This window comes from the organism of the source record quoted next, unplaced genomic scaffold (genome assembly GCF_019419815.1).
Source record: "Pyrus x bretschneideri cultivar Hongxiangsu unplaced genomic scaffold, Pyrus_bretschneideri_v1 Contig1, whole genome shotgun sequence".
In the NCBI taxonomy this organism is placed as follows: domain Eukaryota; kingdom Viridiplantae; phylum Streptophyta; class Magnoliopsida; order Rosales; family Rosaceae; genus Pyrus; species Pyrus x bretschneideri.
Window position 1 is genome coordinate 5706973 of NW_025999390.1, and position 18778 is coordinate 5725750.

An 18778-nucleotide genomic window follows, 5' to 3' on the forward strand; every position below is an offset into this window, starting at 1 on the left:
AAATGCCACGTCATGTTATTTTTTAAATTTGTGTTATTATTTTTTGCCTCAAAGTGGAAACTGACACAGTACTGGAACCTCCATATATAGACTAGGACGACGCTTCCCCACACTCACATGCCCACACCACATCCTTACAACTTTCACCATCTTCCTCTGCTCTCTCTGCTCTCTCTCTCTCTCTCTCTCTCTCTCTCTCTCTCTCATCGGCAACAGAGTTAGACTCAGCACCCATGAAAACTCAGCACCCAAAGCTCAAAACCCATCTCTTCTCCTGCGGCTTCTTCCGCCACTGTACCCGCACCGTCCTCAGCCCCACAACCCCTCACCCTCCGCCGCTCCCTTTCTCCTCCTCCGACCCACTACCACCTTCACTCTCATTAGATTCATCACCTCCTACTCCTCAGCCGCCCGAGCCGTCAACCCACCACCACTGCCCCTCCAAACCCGACTCCGCCTCCTCTTCCTCCTCCACTTCCCAAAGCTTCACCCAGTGGAAATTCGATCTCCCGGACTCCCCCATCCTCCCTTACTCACAACCTGAACCCGACAGAAAACCCGAACCCACATCAAAACCGCCGCCGCCTCCGCCGCATCCCATTTCCTCCACTAACCTGCAGGAGCTCTTCCATGCAGCGGAGCTCCAGCTCAGCATCGGGTCATACCCGGAGCAGATCGCGGCGCTTCACCTTTTAGAACGCTCACTTGTTCCTTACCCGCCACCAGACCCGGTTTGCCCGCCCGAATTAATGCGCGGGGTAGTAAGAAATTTAAAAAACAAGGCGGCGGCAAAACCGGCAACGAAAATTTTGTTGGCGCTTTGTCTGGCGGAGGGAAACCGTCACGTGGCGGTGGAGTCCGGTGCGGCTGCGGCGGTTGTGGAGACGGCATTGGAGTTGGAGGCTGCTTCGGCGGAGCGGTCCCTTGCGGCGTTGGAGCTGATGTGTACTGTGGCGGAGGGGGCGGCGGCGGTGAGGGCGCATGCAATGGCGGTGCCGGTTATGGTGATGATAATGGGAAGGACGTCAGCACGGGGTAAGGAGTATGCGATTGGTGTGCTGGCGGTGATATATGGTGGTGGGGACGATGAAGAGGCGGCGGAGGCTGTGGCGGCGGCACCGCGGGAGGAGGTGGCGCGTGCGGTGGAGCTGGCTTTGCAAGGGGATTGTAGTGGCAGAGGGAGGAGGAAAGGGGCCCAGCTACTGAAGGTGCTTCAAGAGAACTAATGTGGTCTTTGTTTGTTTGGTAGAGGATCAACAAACGTAGTAATGCTACATAATGTATTATTGTTCTTTTAATTTTTTTAGTAAATTGGTATTCCAATAAACTACTCTTATCTACCTAATCAAACTGATCTCACTAACATAACTTTTAAACTTGGACTAGTTTTAGTTTTTATTTTTCATTTTTGTGCCACATATATAGAGATGAAAAAGATGTTGATGGAAAAAAATGGGTATGAATAACACGCACAATGATAATTGAAAATAATTCATTTTCAGTTTCAAAATTTTGTTTCCACACATGATAATGGTGTTCAAGTTTCATTTTTTACTAATCACACAATCCATTCAATTTTTAATCGTCGAATCAAATGAGTTGAAAAAAATCAACAACAAAATGTTAATAAAAGTACGTAAAAAATAAAAATAATTGTGCGAATAGTATTATCTTACGAGTAATCTCCTACAGTCTTCACTCCTCTATCACCACCGCCTCTCAGCGGTCCTCTCTTCTCCTTGATATACATTCCATTTGGCGATAGTGCAAAAATGCAAAATAAAAAACTAAAAATAACATAATTATCAAACAAACTTGTAATTAGTGCGCTTGCGAAGGGTCCAATGTTCCCATGACAACTGGCGTAACTGCAGAATTATTTTCTTTTGTATTGAAATCGAATAGATAAGATATTTAATCCCATTATTTGGCTCAATATCCAACAAGGGCCATACCGACTTGGTATATACATATAATTAAGTAAACAAATCGTAATGTAAAATTCAAGTAATTAATTCCAAGTGCTCATTTCCCTTCAAGGCATTGCCTTCCTTGTCCCTTCCCACTCCCTCCCTTTGAAAACCCCTTTCAAACTTTGTACAAAAAGAAAAACAGATCCCTAAATTAATTAGAATAGTTATGCACAGCTTCTGGTGGCTCCTTGGTGTTCTTCACCATGTCATTTGGGTTGCAACCATGCTGCTTACAGTCCAAGCCATGCCGCCACCGCCCCCAATTCGCTGCGACCCATCAACCGGGTGCAGCCTCTCCAACTCCTACGGCGTATGGGGTGATAGAAAAGATTGCCACGTCCCATCCGCGGCACACCCACAAACCGAAGAGGACCTCCGCCTCGCCGTGGCTTTCGCAAGCAAAAACAAGGTCAAGATCAAAGTGGTGAGCAAATTTTCACATACCATACCAAAGATGGCATGTCCCGACATGAGTTTTGGAGACGCAATGCTAATAAGCACGGCCAATGTCAATTCCACGATTGAAATCGATGTGGCGAATTTAGCTGTCACGGTTGATGCCGGCGTAGGGCTACGACAGTTGATCGACAAAGTAGAGGAAGCTGGGCTGAGCTTGGTGGCTGCGCCGTATTGGGAGGGTGTGAGTGTAGGAGGGCTTATAAGCACGGGAGCACATGGAAGCTCGTGGTGGGGAAGAGGAGGAGCAGTGCATGATCATGTTATTGGTCTTAATCTTGTTGTTCCAGCAAACCGATCAGAAGGGTATGCGAAAATTCTCAGATTCGATTCAAAAGATGAAATCTTTAAAGCTGCAAAAGTTTCATTGGGGTTGTTGGGTATCATCTCCAAGGTTGGTAAACAGTCCTTGTTTCTTATATTCATGGTCAATCATATTAGAGTCGTTAACCTTACTAATTAAACCCACTTTTGAATACTAATTGACGTAAAATTTATTTTTTGCGGTGAAAAAGTAAAGTCTAGAGTGAGCTAAAACAAAAAACAAATGGAACGTGGTTACATAATTTGAGATCTTAAAAATTAATGTTAATAAGTTGGTGTTTCTAGTACTACTCATTGATAGGAAAAAAACTTCAATAAAGCAACCAGATCACGTAATTGTTAGATACTTTCAAAAAGAATCAGACACACATATGTAAGGCTGTATAGTATCCACATATTGGGACCTATTTTTTTATAAGTATAGCCTGACTAATTACGTGATTAGGTTGCGCCCTATTGAAAGCTTTTCTCTATCAGTGGCTATGCAGTGTTGGATAACTTTCTAATAGTTAAGTTTTATTGAATTATTGAAGTAAGATTTAATTAGAAATTGGTCAGTATACAGGTGAAGTTGAGATTGGAGGCAGCATTCAAAAGGAGCATAACCTATAACTTTACAGACGATGCTCAAATAGAGGACATATACATGGAGCATGCTAAAAAGTACGAGTTTGGAGACATAACTTGGTATCCATCGAAGCATACAGCTGCATACAGATACGATAACAGAGTTCCTTTCACCGCAGCAGGCGATGGAACATATGATTTCATAGGCTTCCAGTCCAATTCTGTTGTGGTCGCCAAGACTATAAGAGCAACAGGTAATCATGTCTTCTTTCATTCTCTATTGCTTTTGTAATTTTTGGGCATATTACTTCTTCTGTTACTTGTATATAGAAGAAAAACATTAATTATATCTCTTATGTGGGAACCCATTGCTAACAATAGATCTCCCCTCCAAGGTAAATTTTAAGTACAAGTGGATGCATCAATGTGCTCTCTTAATGTTATATGTATTGTGAGGAGAGAGAGAGAGTACGACCATACAAAATAATATACACCAAGTTGTACTTAAGTTTATTTTCGCGTATAAAAATATATAGGTGCATGTGATTCACATACATATCTTTTTTTTTTTCAAGTCATGGGTTTGATATATCATTTAATTTTTAGTGTTGCTATTTGTATCATGTTAAATGATTGATATAAGAAGTACCTCTATAATAATAAAAAGTGTTAGCATCAGTTGCCAATATGTGCATAATGTGTTTTCATGCATATAGAGTACATGATCATCCATTACTCAAAATGTGTCATGTGCCCATTACGTGACTTGAGGCTTAATTGTGCATACACGCCTCTATAATCCGCAGTGCTTTCAAAAGAGTGGTATACATACTCGATAATCAATTAAAATGGTACAAATATATAGTTTAATTTGTTACGTTATTATATTACTCTAGACATAAAAACTAAAAGAGGGTGTAAATTCGAAATGTGCAGAGAAAACGTTGGACAACGGACGAAGCTCGGTTTTCCAATGCACACTAGCATCTACATTTTTGGGGGCCAAGAAATTAGTGGCCAATGGTTTGAAAAATAACCTAATCTTCACTGGTTACCCTGTAGTAGGCCACCAGGGAAAAATGCAAACCTCAGGTTCATGTCTGTACTCAACAGGCACAGACAATTCCTGTGCATGGGACCCAAGAATCAACGGCCTCTTCTTTTACGAGACAACAGCAATATTTCAAGCATCAACATTTGCAGACTTCATCAAAGGCGTCAAAAAACTACGAGACCTAAAACCAAAAAACTTCTGTGGCGTGGATATTTACAATGGTTTTTTAATTCGTTTCATTAGGGTTTCCGATGCCTATCTTGGTCAACAAGAAAACTCCGTGGTCGTTGACTTTAATTACTATAGAGCCGCTGATGCATGGACTCCAAGGTTCAATGAAGACGTGTGGGAGGAAGTGGAGCAACTGGCATTTTCCAAGCATGGGGCAAAGCCACACTGGGCTAAAAACAGAAACGCAGCGTTTTTGGGTGTGAAAAGACTGTTGGATCCTCAAAATATATTATCGAGTGAATGGTCGGATGAGATTTTGTTTGGGAAAGCAGGTGCAAGGGCTGATGGGTGTGCTTTGGAGGGTCTTTGTATATGTTCTGAAGATCGGCATTGCAGCCCTGTGAAAGGGTATTTCTGTCAACCTGGACTTATTTATAGGGAGGCTAGAGTTTGTAGGTACTCATCATCCTCTGTGGAATCAGAGAGTGACAAAACTAATTTGATATTTGATTAATCATTTCGGAGTGTTAGGAACAGATCATTTTATTATTTTACAAATATTATCGACAATCTATATGAATGCAGGTAGTAAATATATATATTCGAACTTTTCAGATGTAAATTATTGATAGCATCATACTTTAGAAAAAAACACTTCAAGTTTAAATATTTTAGAGAGAAAAAACCAATTTGCTTTGTAACATCAAAAAAATTTCACAACTAAAAGAATCGATTAGAGCATGACAAGTAGATATAAGAGAGATTTTTTTCTCCAATTGAGCTCTTAAAGTAATTTTTATAAAGCTTAGAATTGTCAGGATGTTTGTTTTTCTAATCTACTACAAAAGTTTCAGTGGCATTTTAAAAATTATTATTATTATTCCATACGTTGTATCTATATGGACTGGAATTAAGGGGTGAGAGCAAGAATTGGAATACAGTTGTTGGATTTGTCTTTTTATTTTTTATTTTTTGTTCTTATATTTGTGTTTCTTTCTCTAGTTAAATTTCCATAAAATGACTTGGTATTTTTGTGTCCAACTGTTATGGTTGGATACTTAATTCAGATTTTTCCAAATCAATCTAGGAAGTAGTGGTGAATTCCACCCTAGCTGTTTGTTTTAATACAATACATGTTTGATTAAAAGAAAATTGCAATACACTTTTATTTTATGATAGAACAACACACTTTTATTTACTTAAAGATTTAATAAGATTAAAGTAATAGTATCACCTTACATTATTGGCTCCTAAGTATATGCCGACATTTACATGGATCCGACAGCAAAAGGAGGATCCGATGATATTCATTCATTCATTCATACAGAAGGTACTGTACAGTGGACGCACATTGATCAGTCAACATCTCGATGTGTGCATGTCATAGCGTTCCTCTCGAAGTCGAAGTGTCCGCTTGCTTCCTTTTAAACTTTACCTCAGTACTACTCGATGATCTTTGAACACGATCATATATAACTTTGTATGCCAATTATATAAGCCAAAGAAGTCTGTTTCCGTTCCGTTTAGTTCTAACGCAGAAAATTATGCCAATTTGTACGAGGCATGCAACTTGCAAAGTTCTCGGCATCAAACAAAGTTGGGAAGTTGCATGCCACATCCAGTTTTGTTAAGCGTTATCAATTAACTAATAGCTATACGTACCACTTAGCAAGGCGATAAAAGTATTGAAGAGGCCCTTGGAATTTCCATTGGCAGAATCTGAATGACTTAACTCTATTGGTAAGTATATAGAGAGGTGTAGAAACTTGTGCAGTTTGTTTATGGCTCTTCGGGATGATTTTGAGTCGCTTCGTAGTCCTATTTTGGGCCGCAACCCAATTCTTTCTGTTGATTATGTGCTTCATGAGTTACAAGCCAAAGAAATTCGCTTGTAGTCATGTGCTGGAGTTGTTCCTTCTACTTGACAAGTATAAGAATGGAACCCAATTTCAACACGTGACTGCAAACAAACTTTTTTGACTTGTGACTTATGACGCACATAATTAACATAAGGAAGTGGGGTCTGATGCAGAATAAAACAACGAAGCAACTCAAAATCATCCTAAAGAGTCATACAAAACTGCACAAGTCTCTGCTCCTCTCTATATGAGCAAGACTTAGCAATAGAGTGAAGTGCCAATGCAAGATGGTCCCAAAGGCCAGTCATTATCTTTCCTACAACATATTTGAAGAATGCAGAAAAACAATAATCCCAACCAAATATTTGACTTGTGACTTATGACGCACATAATTAACATAAGGAAGTGGGGTCTGATGCAGAATAAAACAACGAAACAACTCAAAATCATCCTGAAGAGTCATACAAAACTGCACAAGTCTCTGCTCCTCTCTATACGAGCAATACTTAGCAATAGAGTGAAGTGCCAATGCAAGATGGTCCCAAAGGCCAGTCATTATCTTTCCTACAACATATTTGAAGAATGCCGAAAAACAATAATCCCAACCAAATATGCAGCAACGGCAACCAATTTAAAGGAATAAAAAGCTATGCAAACTCCAAAGCAGTAGCAATAAGTACAAACTATGCCAGCTCCAAAAAAAAAATATATATATATATATTAACAAAAAATTATAACGAACTTAATTTGCAAAAGAATAAATTGTAGCAATGGTCCCTTAATTTTGACTCAATTGAATAATTGGTCCCTCAACTAAAAATTCATTACTATTGGTCTCTCAACTCCTCAAAACGTGCAGCTATGGTCCCTTAACTAAAAATACATTATCATTGGTCCCTCAACTTTAATCCAACTGGAGAAATGGTCCCTTAACTTTAACCCAATTGGAGTAATGATCCATCAACTTTAACCCAATTGTGGGAATGGTCCTTCCGACATAACTCATTTTGACAAAATTCTGACGAAGTTGACAAAAATGACCATAACAACACATGTTGTTAAGTTGAGGGACCCCAATTGTAGTAATGGTTATTCCAACATAATTCATTTTGACAAACTTTTGACGTAGTTGACGAAAATGATCATAGCTACATATTTGGATGAGTTGAGGGACCAATGGTAATAGATTTTTAGTTGAAGGATCATTGCTCCAATTTAATTAAAATTGATGAACCATTGCTTCAATTTACTCTTTGCAAAATTACCAATTGTATATGTGATGCAAAGCCCAAAAAAAAGGAGATTGCAGCCGAGCGGGTACAAGAAGAGCCAACCCAGCTTAATTTGATGCCAAGTTGAAAGTTAGGGTTTTCTTGAATGCAATATTTTAATTTTCTTACAAAGAGGTATTTCTAGGAAACAAATGAATACAACATTAACTAACTAAAAAATAGGAAATAAAACCATCCTTGTTAAACAAGAAAACCTAAATCCCCAAGGCCAGCTTTAAAAACAAAACAAATTAAATTTTGGTTTAGCGGTGGGCACTGTAGTGGGTTTACTGACCAACCCAACTAAAATTCGTGGGGTTGAGTTGGGTTGTAACCTTAAAAAAAAAATTAATTTTTAGATAGAAACACGATCACCCATCCAATAGATGAGAGAGTTGGGTTGATGTATATTAACTTGATTAAAATTGGCTCACCCGAATATCAACAATTCTTAAACATAAATGTATGTACAATTGTAAATAGACATGTACATAAAATTTAATAGTTACTAAACACACTCGTGAGGGAGCCTGCTGTGTAACGAAGCATTGCTCTATTATTCTTTTATTTTGACTTTTCGGTTGTTATATTGAAAATCTCAATTGACAAAAATAAAAAACACACTTGTTTATATATACTTTAGTTAAATAATGAGATTTAAATATTAAGTAACAATAGTGATTCTACAAATTAACTTTATATTATTTAAGTTGTATTTTGAATTATTTGTCACTAATACTCACTTTAAGAATAACAAAAAAAGTAAATAATCTCAACTCGTTGAACCAGCTCAACTCAACCCGCCTTAATGGTTTTGTTGGGGGGGGGGGGGGGGGGGAGGGATTGGTTAATTTGGCCATTCTTTTGGGTGGAAATGAGTTTCACTAATGTTAGCTCGAGCCTATTAAATTGACTAACGGATTAAAGTCCAATCCAACCAACCCAGCAATGCCGACGCTTAATTTGGTTATTCAGTAAATTAATTAAGTAGTACCAATAAATATGAGCTGTTATAATTTAGACCGATTAGGAAGCAGTTATCAAATTCTGCATGCACTACTTGCATGGAAGATTAGCAAACGAGGGAAATGAATACAGATCGTATGGGAGCTCACCAATTTATCCTATTATATATTCCAAATTATACAACAAATTAATCTCAATCGTGATTCATATTGGTGTCGAGCTAAGCATGGTTTCCATCTCTTTTGGTCCTGTAATTTTACAGCAAAAAATTTAGTTAGTACACCACTTGTACATTCCACAATCTTAGCCTTAGGTTCGCAAATTCTACAAATCTAATATAAATGGATGAATTGTCCATTTTGTCATATTGTCCAATGAACCTACTTATTAGAATGACAACTAGCTGCAGGTTTAGGGGAACCTATGCATAAGCTTCATCAACGCACACCCAAACATCAACCAAACAAAACCAGATATACAAATTAGGTTGATTTGCATAATAATTCTAAAAAAAAAATATAATGCAAAACAAAAACCATATCAAATAAGATTTCCATAAGTATATATATGAGATCAGTACCCTCATTCATACTGCAGCGCCTTATCATGGTTTCGAGATTGACGTAGAGCGATGGATGCAGATGCTTCAACTTTGACATTTCTAACACTTCAAATCTTCAAAGTAATTCCAAGTTGTAACGTATGCAGTGGAGCCGAATTTGTTGCTATCGGCGAAGGCAGTCGCGCGTTCAAAAGGCTTCTAAACACTGGCAATTGGGGTAAAATATGGCAACAATAAACCTACTTAGATGTCAATGTGGCAGCTAGCTAGGTTTATGAGGTTGGACCGCACCTTTTAATTTGTTGTAGTTGGATAAACAAATGGACCGATAATGACAAGCCTCTGATACTTTTTTTTACATATACTCCAGCTGATCGATTTTCATCAATATAATCTTGCACCTTTTGGTTTTACATTACTTATATAATGCGTTAAATAATTAAAGTTAGGACACGAAGTATTAGGTTGATGATGTATAAATTATAATAAAATATATATTATATAATATGTTATAAGAATAAGCATGTTTATCTATAAGATCCTTTTTAATTACAATTTTCTGTATTTAATTGGAGTAAAAGTTTGATATTTTGGCTTTTAATTGAAATCTCGTGTATGTATATATATATTGTATAATATATTGGGGGCAGTACTAGAACTCTCCTTTTTTAGGTTGTAGCAGTAGGTACTGTTTTGGACTTAGGAGAGGGACCTAACCCATAAAGCCAATTGGCTTTTGTGCAGCAACAAACAGAAAGTAGATTATGATGGGAGCCATTAGTTCTTATCCCTACCTTTCTCCTTAAGCTGGAAATGACATTCTCAAAGAATCAATTATGCAAAAGAAAAACATTCTAATAAAAGTGGTAAATTTCAAATCTGCTCTAACAGATTTAATCAAGATTAAAATGTTTATAAAAATTCAATGAAATATGGATGTATTAATTAGGATTTTACGGGAGTTATAGAAAAGAAAAAAAGAGGGTATTCACTTAGGAAATATTTTAAAGTTTTTTATATTATTATTACTGGTGATAGTCCAAATATGAGCTATACTAAATGAAGTGGGAGGATATAAGATCTTAACTATTGGGGCAATTGATCACATGCATTTAAATAATTTTTAAAAACAAAGGATTTAGACGGATTTATTTGGTAATTTAAAAACATAGTCTCTCCCTCTGAAATTTTAAAGAAATTATCTTAAAATTTACATGAAAATTGTATTGTCATTAAAACTAAAACTCTTCATCACCATAATGAAAACATGTGCCAGTTTAGGATAATATGTTATTGGAGTCATTCTCGTGCGTCAGTTGTAATCATGTTTGACATGAAGCAACTCACAGGCTACCTCGCTATGCTTTAAGTTGCGAGCATGAGTTGGTTTGAAGAATTGTCTGATATAATTTTAGACCTACTTTTGATGATAACTTTTGAATGCTTATTAGCTTATATATGCAAAAATTGAAATAATTGTTTGTCTCAGGATAGATTTGACATGTAAGCTGTAGCGACTCAAACGCACTAATTCTACAGCACAAGCAAAAGAGTTATACTAAGGATATGATTTTCACACCTTATTTTCTATCCCCCATACACCTCTCTCCATTTTTTGTCTACTCGTTGAATAAAGCAAAACGAATCAAAATATAGGAATTGATAGGGACTGTGCAAAACAAGAAAATGAGTGTGTAGAAATCATTTTCCTTTATCTATGTATTAAGTTGTAGCCCTCAAGTCGCATAAGGGTTAGGATCGGGAGACATCCATTATTTGACACACATTTTGTAAGGGCACACTCCGTAACTTTCTTTAACGATCCAAATCTTCTATTGTTTAAGTCTTCTTCAAAAAATCATGTCTACCAAAAATCACTTAAATCCAAAACCTTTTTATTTTAGGTTTTGCACTTCCACTTCAAAACACCCGCCCAAATTCGCTTGCCACACCGCAGAGCCCAACTAAGATGTGCAAAATAACCAGAATAAAAGAGACTCAGAAATCAACTCTGTGTGCGTGTGTGTGTGTGTGTGTGTGTGTGTGGGGGGGGGGGGGGGGGGGGTGGGGGGGGGTGTGGGAGGGGGGAGGGGAAGAGAGAGAGAGAGAGAGAGAGAGAGATGTGCTCATCTCTTTCAAGTGCTTGATAGAGATGAGGCAAAATCTTATTCTCAATTCACTCACATAACAGCATACTTTGTCTTCTTTCACATGTTTTTGGCAACTATAGAATTGCAATTTTAAGTTTTATCCATGAAAGTAACTCATCAGTAAGAATGCCGTCTGGTCATTGCGAAAGTTTACCATAACTTTGTCCTCGAGAAAGTATGACCCCGGATAAAAAATAACAAGACTTGATACAAAATCAACAGCACAGGCAGGTCAAGACATATGAAGGCTATAATACAGGCCTTGACCTCCAGCCAGTATGACTGCTATAAACTCCACTTCTCACCTTTCGAGTCTCTGATTAATATCAGCTTCATACGACTACAACTTGGATCCTCTCTAAACCTTATTTTGCGGTAGCTAGCTGGGGAAATCTTCACCTGTTAAAATTAAACAAATTAATCCCAATTGATGAATTTGTGATTTTGAATAAGAAGCGCAATAAGAAAACGTTGTATACGAGGCAGGTGAGTAAAGAGTTTTGTTTCAAGCACTTTAGCTATTATAGGGTTATACAGTACTACAAGTAAAGATATATCAGGAACCTCATCAAACTCATTGTTGTGCACGTCCCTTTCCTGTAGTCTGTTTCCTCTTCTTCGGCTGCTTGTTCTGATCTACTTGTATGAAGCCATGCCTCTGCTTCCCAACTTTTAAGTCTTTCCCACTAATCATGTACTCATTGCCATCTTCTGGCAAGCTAAACTCAGCTGGATTTTTGTTTATAGCGCAGATTAAAGAATTGGGACTGCTCCTTGGAGGCCTCATGGCCCCATTAGCATTATGAGTATCCAATTTCTGCAGCATTGGATATTCAGTGTTGTGGCCATGCTGGGGAAACATCGTAGAATCACCCAGCATAGCAATCCCTTTCTGCATAACAGGGATAGTTCCATGATTTTTGCCCAAGACACCACCTTTGGATGCAGAATTCTGGGATCCAGAGCCTCTATGCTCTACGGCAGCCCTTTTGAATCCTTTAGGATAAGAAGAGGTAGATGTACCACCCGGATTCATAGGAAAAAGGTCAAGAGACTTCTCAGAAATGTGATTTTTGCCACAAAAACTGGATGATGGATGCTTGACAGTATCTGTAACCTTATAACCACCAGTATCCGCTGCAGAATACTCCTTAGAGTAAAGATCAAAGGACCTCTTGGGAAATTTTGGGTTTCCAGCAATGTTCAAGGGTGGACCTGACCGCATACCTGCATCCATGAGGCTGAGCAAATGCATTGCTGGTATGGTTTCATTAGAATATAGATCAAAAGAACCCGCTGAACTCTGAGGAGGCTCAGTCACATTACGTTGACTAGTGAATGAGTACTCTGCATTTGTTCTGCTGAAAGTTTCAAAACCAACACCTTCACTATGCTTTTCCGGGTTGATAGCATTTAAATTAAATAATTTCAGGCCATAATCCCCACGGAAATTTCCCTTATGCAGCGAACCAGGAGGGTGAGAAAGCATATCAACATTGGAAGGCTGAGCTCCATACTTATGAGGATTGTAGTGTGTTAAGGCAGTTTGAGCTGGCAACGCAGGTGACCATAGGCGAGCTGCGTCTTCCTTTGATTGTGAAACAGACGGACGCAAGCTAGAATTTGACAACCCATCGCTCATCATATCTCCATTCCATTTGCAATTTTGAGCACAACTACAGCTGCTGTAACCAGCAGCAGGAAATTGCTCTCGAGTACTCATCTTCTTTTTAGGTTGACCAAATGCATTAAACCCTATAGCGCATTGCATTTGATCGAGACGGAATGTGTCTTTTCCGGGGATATAAGTAGAAAAGTCAACTAACTTCTGTTTGGAAGGTCCCACATTTTTTCTTGCGGTTGCACCATCTTTTGCCTTTCTTGCCTGAGGTTTTTGCTTCTGACTGGTTTCCTCTAATATTCTTAAGTTCCCAATGCCATAACTATGATCCGTCACCGGAACATTCCTTGCATTAATGCCTGCTTCCAAAACTTTCTGATTTCTCTCATAATGATTTTTCGCCATGAATTCAACAATTTCCATCGGTATGTCATCTGCAGCACCCTTCTGAGACGTCTTTTCAGCTCTTTGCTTGCTATCTTTCCTACTAACAGGCACAGCTGAATTTTTCGGAACCTCAAAGATTTTCTCCTTGTTTCTTGCACGAGAAATATCCTGAAAAGGAAAATCAATTATCATAGAAAAAAATTGCAAAATAAAACTAGAAATAGAGAAGATAGTTATGCATATTAGTGTTTACACTACAGATAAGAGAAATGTGCAATATGATTCTACGGGCTACCTAGAAGTAAAAGGGAACTTTATAAATTGATCCATTGAATCACTTCATCAATGCTGCTAATTTTCGCATATCAGCATGTGCAACGGACATAAGAAAAACTTATTATTTAGTTATAACACAAATATGCAGTGTTCAAATAATAAAAAACCTACTAGTTTCCACTAGAGTATTAACTGTGTCGATAATAATTTGATACAGATGAGTGATTTACTGATTTATGATATCACAACAATTTTATAAAGGCAGAGTTGCATATGCTAAACCTTATAAACAGAAGAAGCATGCAATTGCTCTGGATGTATATCATGCTGCCATCGAGATGAAAACATTCATCCAGGGAATAGTAAGAAGAGAATAAAGCTCTTACCATATGCTGCAACAAACAGCTCCCTTCAACCTGGGGGCTATAGTTTTGCTTCTCATTCGGGATAGACATGCTGTAGGTGAAAATTTTACTACTCAAATCATCATGTCCTACTTTCCCAGAAAATGCATTTGAAATGGCTTTAGGAAGTTTGGTCAGATTTGCGTTGGCTTCCGCATTTTTCCTAATAAACTCATCTAGTTTGCCGGTTCCATCTTTCTGAATTGACCAGGAAGGAAATCCATCTTCAGACTGAGGAATAGACTTCCTGTCATCTCTTTGTGCAGACAAATAGCTGTTAAGAGAAAGATCCAACCCTTTTTCAGCGGGTGCATCTTCTGCCCGGTGAAATGGATTCCCAGTTTGCATGAACTCTACATCTTTCCTTGTATTTGGGCATTTCGTGAGCCAAGGAAATAGAGAAGCCAGTCCATCATCAACTTCCGGCATCTTGCCTTTCCGCTTACAGGAACCGGACTTTCTACCTGCTTTTGGGGCAGGCAAAGCAATTTGATCCATCCCTCTACCTGTGGATGCATCATACGCTGGACTATAAGAAGCACTTGTAGTAGCATTACCCTTACTTGAATTTCCAACTTTGTCTAGGGCTTCTATTGGCACAATATCTTTGGGTGGGACTAAGGATGAACATGCGCCAATATCATTGGATTTTATAATTTTCTTCTTACCAGCAGCCGGGATTCTTTCATTTTCGGATCCATTCCAGTTGCTCCTCATATCTGCCTGCAAAGATACTCTGGCAACTGCATCTTCTTCTAACTCAGAATCTGCAACGCTTCTGGTGGTTTCTTCATCTCGCTTGGAAGTCTTAACTTTTCTATTCAAACTTTTAGGATGGCTCTTCTCTATGCATCTCTGTTCCTCTTCCTCAGGCAATTTCCTTTTGTTATTCTCACCAAGATCCACTCTAGCACTTTCTTGGATAGACACCTGGCCTTGGGAAACAGTTCCTTTCCCAGATGTATTACTAATTCTGTTGGATGGAGAATCTTCTGTCCTGAAGCAATCGGGCTTTGCATCACCCAACTCACTCAGCAGACGCACACGAACCTTCCGACCTTTCTTGCGATTCAAACTACTTGACTTCTCAGGATTTTCAGATGATGCATAATCACACTCATGCAGAGGATGATTAATGATGGTCTGGCCCTTGGTAGCATCACTTGCCCTGTCAACTGTCCCGACTATCTTACATGTCCCAGAGGCATTCATTGACTCCTTGTGATTTTCTTCTGCAGAAAGTCGGTGATCAGCTTCACTAGTCTGGGCAAGATTCTTATTCCAGAATAATTTTTTGTTTGAGAAATGGAGTTGAACGTTGGTACCACCATGATTTTCACATCCTGATTTCCAGACTTCAACAGATCCATTGCTATCCAAATGTACTGCTTCTGCTTCAGAAATCAAAGACAATATGATTGTGAGAGATCATATGAAGTAAGTTATAATGCAATTTTGATGTTTTTTCTTTGCAAATTAAATTTACCCGTGGCAATTACAGGTAAAATTTTTCAACCAAAGATCCTTATTTTATCACTTTTTAACAAAGGGAAAGAAAACCTGTGTTATCTTTATGTCTCTCCTGCGTCCTTTTTGGGTCAACTTCTGGCCCAACAGAATTGAGTCTCGGCATTTCATGACTCGCATAATTATCTAAGACATTCTCATTCACTGGATGAAACACAAAAAGTAAATTAATCAAAAGACTATACCATAGCCAACAGTCTATTTAGTTGAATCAAACTTGACTTTACCTGTGATGGCAGTGAGTGAAACTTCATGCCTCCCTTTTTTATTATCAAAAGTAGATGACGAAGGATGTTGCTCGTTGCCAATTCCAACAACAGAAATATGAGCTTCAGCTCTTTCTCCATCAACAATTTTGGAAATTGAACCTTGCTCATAATCTAACAGAAGCAGTGAAGCATCACTGAGGGGTGGGATCTGAGCACAATTGTTATTGGAATCAGATCCAATACGCATGTCTGTACCATGATCTTTTACAATACTCTCAGAACCAGTTTCCTGCACGCAATTCTGGCAAGACCACCTTCTGAATTTTGGAGGATCCAAAGGAGGAAGCAAGGATGTTGGCTCCTGATCAAACTCACCATCCAAAGGAAATGGCCAACATAGCTTCCAATTCTTTTTGCGAACTTCAGCTACATAACCACTATATCCAAAACATAAAACAGAAGTTTCATTCGATGAAAAGATCCATGGGTAACGTAGAATTCAATTATTTACTACATACAACTTATTATTTAAAAAATAACGCTCCACACACACACATATATCTTCCCTATTGTTTAAGTACTTATGTCTTTTCAGACACCATCTTGTTATATTAGCAACATGCACACTAGTTAGTGTGCCATATGATTGCTGATGAAAACCTTTACTGCACCAAAGAGTCCAATCCCAACTTTAAGTGTGCTAATACAATGAACTAAAAAGTAAAGAGATTAGACTTCTTTCTCCATAATATACTGCTGCAAAATAGCTTAATATCTAACCTTTAATAATGGAGAAAATAATTAAACCAGACCAATATATATCCAAATTAGAGTTGTGAAATTTTACCAAAAGAAATGACAGCTTCCAATTTTGAATATGAAGAAATATAAATTAGTTAAATCGTTAGCAAAAGATTTATATTAATTTACTATGAACAAGTGAGTAATTTCCCATAAGGCATACAATCTCTGGTAAAGGCGGGTACCAACTAGCAATGCTCCAAGGCAATGCTCCAAGGCTTACCATATAGTGAAATGCTCGCAGTTTCCCGCATGGCTACTACTCTTGTCATTCGCATCAGGAAGATCTATAGATATTGAATCAATTTTCACAAACGATCCCACCGACTTGGAGGCAATAATAGGATTGCTCCTCTTATGATTATTGTCGATCAGAAGACCCTTCTCCATGTTATAGCATCTAACCAGATCACAGTGTTCCTAATACAGTACTTCCTACATTCACACAAATGAAACAATTACTTGAGTGATATCATTATCATATGATGGGGGGGAGAACACCGAGGAAAGTGTAAAGAAAGCACCGATCTATATCACGTGAGAGAAATTCTTGGTCCAAGTCACAAACAAAATTATTAGGGTTTAAAATCAACTGACAACAATTCTCATGTGCAATGAATTATTTTGAGTCAAAATTATCAAAGAAATAGATGACAAGGTAAAACACCTCATCATACATTGACATTGCACATAAAATAACAAACTCCATTGATATACAAGCATAGATACATACATGTATAACAACCCAAGGGAAGAAATTAGAAACCCTAACATTCCACGAATCAACATAAAGATGGATCTGCGTGGCAACTATGTACTATGAACGATCAAATTATTCACACGACTAAATACACCTTTAAAGATGCAAACTCAATCACAAAATTAGGAACAATTAATAAGGCAAAACCTCATATTAGGGTTTTGTTTCAATTAGAGCAATTTAGGTCGTATGAATATTCCAAGGTCAGCAACAATCGTACAAACCCATTTCAGGCTTGCCCTAGGAGACTCCGAATCGGAAAATAAAAGCATGTCAATCAACCAACTTAACAAAAAAAAAATTAGGGTTCTTTCATTATATAACTTATAAATATTCAGTCACTAGATAATTAACTGAGTCCAAGCACAACAAAACGACATGAATGACACCCAAAACGCATAGAATTGTTTAAGCTGAGCATAATAACAAACCCCAGATAATGAAATGGAAAGTAAAGCCCAAAGCTTGACGTACTATACACAGTAAAACCCAGCTCAAAAAACATTTTAAATAAATATAAAAACTAATAAGTAGCTGAAAAAATCAGCTCAAAGCTTCAAACTTTATACTAATTAAATCCAAAAACATCATCGATTTCAAAAACCCAATTGAATAAAAGAGTAAATCTAGCAGAAAAAAAACCGACCTGAAACCTCAACGCAAATCGACGACCACTGGAAACGACGTCGTACGAAGCTAAGCTCCCGATCCTCCACGGCGCGTCCGGAAAACGGCACTGGAGGATAGAGCGGCGGAGGGGGAAGATCGGGAGGCGATTTTTCAGCTGAGATTCGAAGCTGGGTGAGTGGAATTTGAGTGCGAACAATCGTAAAACCCTAGAGAGAGAGAAACAAGGGGGAGAGAGAGGGGTTTCGAAAATGTAGAGAGAGAGAGAGAGAGAGAGAGAGAGAGAGGGTGATGGTAGGAGGAGAGAGATAGAGAGGGCTTTAACCTTTCTTTTGTCGTCGAATGTACTGAAAAAACATCATCATACATACTACATGTCATGTTCAAACACATACATTTTATACAATAAATTACTGCCGAAAACGGTGCTGGCCCAATGATGTGCTCCCACGTGGCTCAATGTGCGGCACTTGTTGCTTGGACAAGAGAAAAGGAAACCCTAGCAAAGGTAAAAAAATGCTACTGTTCCCAGAGCGTGGTTTGCACGCTCTGGTTCAGGTGGGGGGCATAGTTTATTTATACCTGTCGTGTCATGGAGGGCCAAAGATGCCTTTGCACATTAGTGGATTCTGATTGGTTCGTGTGGCTCAGGTGAGTGGTTGGAGAGTGTGGGTGCGATCCAATATGAAACCCTAGGTTTTTCTTGCGGGTAATCAAGAGCCTCTATCTAACCCTAGCTAGCAACATTTCGTTTCACGAACAAAAGGGGGGAAATAAAAATGGGAAAGAGGGAGATGGAGGAAAATGGTTAGG

General features: G+C 38.4%; 3 protein-coding genes across 6 annotated transcripts; 2 read left to right on the plus strand and 1 right to left on the minus strand.

The window, feature by feature from the left end:
* The first annotated feature begins 210 nt into the window (after positions 1-210).
* On the plus strand, positions 211-1327 carry LOC103957463 (U-box domain-containing protein 26). The gene is given in 3 exon segments (XM_009369620.3): positions 211-334; positions 408-438; positions 441-1327. Coding segments are annotated over 3 exon segments (918 nt in total). The 5' UTR covers positions 211-233; the 3' UTR covers positions 1227-1327.
* Positions 1328-1962: 635 nt separating this feature from the next.
* On the plus strand, positions 1963-5167 carry LOC103957464 (L-gulonolactone oxidase 3). The gene is made up of 3 exons (XM_009369621.3): positions 1963-2823; positions 3319-3574; positions 4257-5167. The coding sequence occupies exons 1-3, from the start codon at positions 2140-2142 to the stop codon at positions 5057-5059; spliced, it is 1743 nt and encodes a 580-aa protein (XP_009367896.1). The 5' UTR covers positions 1963-2139; the 3' UTR covers positions 5060-5167.
* A 6250-nt stretch (positions 5168-11417) lies between these two features.
* LOC103957465 (protein EMBRYONIC FLOWER 1) lies at positions 11418-18274 on the minus strand. 4 transcript variants are annotated; one of them, XM_009369625.2, is made up of 8 exons: positions 17985-18274; positions 16802-17013; positions 15796-16214; positions 15602-15712; positions 15367-15432; positions 14024-15273; positions 11918-13529; positions 11418-11752 (listed from the first exon to the last, which is right to left on the minus strand). In XM_009369625.2, the coding sequence occupies exons 2-7, from the start codon at positions 16966-16968 to the stop codon at positions 11928-11930; spliced, it is 3615 nt and encodes a 1204-aa protein (XP_009367900.2). In that variant the 5' UTR covers positions 16969-17013; positions 17985-18274; the 3' UTR covers positions 11418-11752; positions 11918-11927. The 4 variants fall into 4 exon arrangements, with proteins under 4 accessions (XP_009367900.2, XP_009367899.2, XP_009367898.2 ...); XM_009369624.2 differs by having other exon boundaries at positions 15367-15435; XM_009369623.2 differs by having other exon boundaries at positions 14024-15432; positions 17985-18273.
* Between the last annotated feature and the right edge of the window lie 504 nt (positions 18275-18778).